The sequence below is a fragment of the Cicer arietinum genome, chromosome 8 (assembly GCF_000331145.2).
Source record: "Cicer arietinum cultivar CDC Frontier isolate Library 1 chromosome 8, Cicar.CDCFrontier_v2.0, whole genome shotgun sequence".
NCBI lineage: Eukaryota > Viridiplantae > Streptophyta > Magnoliopsida > Fabales > Fabaceae > Cicer > Cicer arietinum.
In genome coordinates, this window is record NC_021167.2 from 27,182,164 (window position 1) to 27,186,050 (window position 3,887).

Here is a 3,887-nt window from a genome sequence, read left to right on the forward strand (position 1 = left end):
GTGTAGGGCAAAAAGAATAATGACAAAAACAGAGAGAACTTCCAAATGTTAACTGATAAAATGGAGAACTGGAATAATCTCTTCCGTAAAAATATAGGAAGATGAAGATATATATTGAAGCATAACTTGCCAACCACAGCCAAATAGTTAAAACATCTAAATGAAATTGGTGAAACTAGGTAGCCAACACGACTACAAGCATGGGAAAAGAAGAAAACTTACAGAGTTAGCTCCTCTAGCTTTTGCTTCTTCAGATGTCTCCAATTGCTCCACTCGCCCAACCTTATATCTTTTCAATGAAAAAATCATACTAAGTCACCAACAATTTACTAGAAAAACACTACCTATGTTTATTATTGAGATTTAATGCATATAGTGCATAATCAAGGATTAGCCAAGATCATTTATATGATGCACAAAATCTCCACTTGATATAAAATAAATATCCATATGAACTATAAAATTATATCCATTCCATCCTTACCCACGAGCAACCAGGTTTTGAACAGCATCATCAATCCCACCTTCAGATATACCAACCTGAGCCAAGAAATACGTACCGTTCACATTGAGAAATAAACACTAAAAATGGGTCAAGAACCACAAAACTATAAATTATAAATCACCTGCCGACATTTTCCCACACCACTTAATGTTATTTTCCAATCAAGCTCCTTATGGCCAATTTCAGCATCCATTTCATACAGCTCGTAAAATTTTCCCTGTGTGGATTTAATTTTGGCACATTAACTAAGTATTTATCTAAAAGATAAATAAATAAATAAATATACCACAAGATGTAAAGGAATTAAGATGTCGATGTTCAAAGTGCTTGATTGACTAACCACTTTAAAGAATAGCACAACATCCATATATTTGCATTTGACACTCCAATACTGTTTCTGTGATGCTGTCATTTTTCTTAAAATCTCTGGAGGTATATAAAGTGTCGTCTTGTCATATAAAGGATCACTGGGCCTTCTTCCATTTGCATCCCTAACTCGAGAAGGATCAAGCCACTCAAACTTGCTAGCCACTTCTAACTCCTTTTTTGTCATGTCCAGTGCCATTGAATCCTTGAGAAATCTGACTCGCTTGCCAGAATCCCGCAAGGAAGAAAGATTGGATCCATCCTCTCGACTTCGCTTTACATGAGAAACAAGAGGCTGCATCCCTGGGGTTTCTGGTCCAGTAAGATCACCGTCATTTTCAACAAGGAACATGTTTTCATGGTTAACCTTTTCTTTGAAATTTACAGCATTATCTTTTGCTTTCACGACAGGTTCAAAAGCTGCAGCTGCTGCTTCTTTCTTCTGTCCTTTGCGGTTAGTATTATTAAATATAGTTGATGATGAAGACGATTTGGGGAAGCTATCATGGTTTGATGACTGGCTCCTACAAAAGTCTGCATGTGAGATCATTTTTGCATCCAATAAACAGCACTTTCTATTATAACTCAGTAACTGCATCAGTTTAAACTTCAAATTTCAACTTACTTGCTAAACAATCAAATTCTGATTCAAATTCTGATTATTTCAACTGATTCATTTTTAAAGTACTGCCTTACTTGCTAAACAATCAAATTCTGATATACTATTTCCAAAATATCAGATTTCCTTATCATGCTTCTATATGGTTTCAAGTTGCATAATTCCAAATCAACCAACATTTTAGCATTCAATAAACAGCACTTCTGTTACGATTCAGTAACTGCAACACTAAACTTCAACTATATCTAATTTTTCAGTACATTCTAATTTGGTAAACAATCAGACGCTGATGTGATATTTTCAAATTTTCAAAATGCCTAATCGTGCTTCTATACAGTTTATAATCATATATATAGTTTCAAATTGACCTAGAACGTTGTATCGATTTCACCGTACTCTGTACAGTTTCAAATCATAGGTCATTCTGAACATTAAGCTTCCAACAAATCATCAAAACAAGTTGCATATGTGCTTATTCTTTGAAATGAATGAATACGAAAGCAATAGCAGAAAATATCGAAATCTAAGGAAGTAAGAACGAAGCACCTTCCGTTTTTGCACATTTCTTCAACAGTTGAACGAAAACCTAAATCTAAGGTATCAGTCGAAGAATGAGAAAAAACGATGCGTACCTCTGGTTAACTTTTTCGCCATCATCGACCTTAATGAATTTATGCATGATACTCTCAAACAGAGACGAACCGAAGTTGTTCGCGTTTGGAGCAAAGTTCGCCGGCAAAACCTGACGAGGCACCTTCTCCGGCGGCGTGTCTGTTCCTCTGACGTCATCTGCCGACGGTGGTGGATTGAAGACTGGTTTGACAGTACGGTCGTTACGGTTGGCTTGTTGAACCGACGGAACAGAGTCTCGCTTAGCGCCGGAAGTGCGATTTTCCGGCGAGGTCTTTTGGAAGAATGAGAGTATAGATTTCTGGCGATTCATTTTCACTCGCTGTTCAGCAGAGAGTGAGAGAGAAAGGTTTTGCGACCTATAATAAACGGATATGATTTAAAATTGCGTATTTCGAAGTAACGAGTAAGATTTTGGCGCCAACAACCAAAAATATTTTAGCGCTAAAAAACCTATATCGATTTAATTGATTAAATTAATTAATTAAATTGAATAAAGAGCACATAGAATTAGGGAGTTTTTGGGTCATTTAATGGAAAAACGTTTTTTGTTTATCAAGCTTAATGGAGAAAACTTAACTGCAGTACTTTGGAGACTGAGTATTGTTAAGTATAAATCAATTTAAAATTTACAACAAAATTCAAATTGTTTTTCTAAATTATCTATCACTAATCAAAACACTTTCCTCATCTACACATTTGTCGGAACACTAAAAGCAAAAGATTGTAAGATTAACTTTTTTTGTTAATAATATAAAAATTTAATTTTTATGGATGTTAGACTTTTGTTTTGCATTCATTGATAAGAGATTATATATAGATAATTTTAATAACTATATAAATAAATAAAAATATTATATATGTATCATTTATCTTATTTAATTGAATATAATGTTGGAAAAATATGACTTCTTTTGATTAAGAATAAGAGAATTAAAATTGAACACGTTGGATTTGATCTTAATTCTCTTATTTTTAATCAAAAGAAGTCATATTTTTCTAATAATTGGCATCAAGAGCCTAACTTTTTTAGAGAAAAACTCATAAAAGAACATGACTTCTTTAGATTTCCTAGGAGAAGGGGCATCTCTAACCAGACCCCCTGCCTTTAATGGTACAACATACATGTACTAGAAAGAGAGGATGCTCGTCTTTCTAGAAGCATGTGGGCTGGACATCTTAGAGGCAGTGGAGAATGGTCCCTACGTGCCTAAACTTGCAGGCACTGAGGGATCATCCATCATCATCAAACCAATATCTGATTGGTCTGATGACGACAAAAAGAAAGTTGGTTATAATGCTAAGGCCAAGAATATTATAACATTTGCTTTGTGTGCAGAAGAATTCTTTAGGGTGTCAAACTGCAAATCTGCAAAGGAAATGTGGGATACTCTTCAGGAACCACATGAAGGCACCACAGATGTTAGAAGGGCCAGAACAAATACTCTCATGCATGAGTATGAATTGTTCAACATGAAGAAGGATGAATCAATCAGTGACCTGCAGACAAGGTTTACACACATCATCAACAATCTTCATATCCTAGGAAAAGTTATAGACAATGAGCAACAAATAGGAAAAGTAATGAGGTGTTTGACAAGAGAATGGCAACCCAAAATCACTGTCATTGCTGAATCAAAGGACCTGGCAAACATGACTATTGCAACATTATTTGGAAAGCTCAGGGAACATGAGATGGAATTGCACAGATTGAATGAGTCAGACAATTTACCCAGGAAAAGCAAAGGACTTTCACTGAAGGCTCAG

The 3,887-nt window shown here is 35.1% G+C and overlaps 1 protein-coding gene across 1 annotated transcript in view; it reads right to left on the reverse strand.

The window, feature by feature from the left end:
* Window positions 1–2,488, reverse strand: part of LOC101513237 (DNA mismatch repair protein MSH7) — a 9,148-nt gene extending 6,660 nt beyond the window's left edge. Inside the window, exons 1-5 of the mRNA XM_004512908.4 lie at window positions 2,123–2,488; window positions 846–1,395; window positions 627–722; window positions 485–540; window positions 223–289 (exon numbers count right to left, since the gene is read on the reverse strand). Of these exons, the coding sequence (XP_004512965.1) occupies window positions 223–289; window positions 485–540; window positions 627–722; window positions 846–1,395; window positions 2,123–2,433 (1,080 nt within the window). The 5' untranslated portion in view covers window positions 2,434–2,488. The remainder of the gene's footprint in view (window positions 1–222; window positions 290–484; window positions 541–626; window positions 723–845; window positions 1,396–2,122) is intronic.
* Window positions 2,489–3,887: the final 1,399 nt, after the last annotated feature.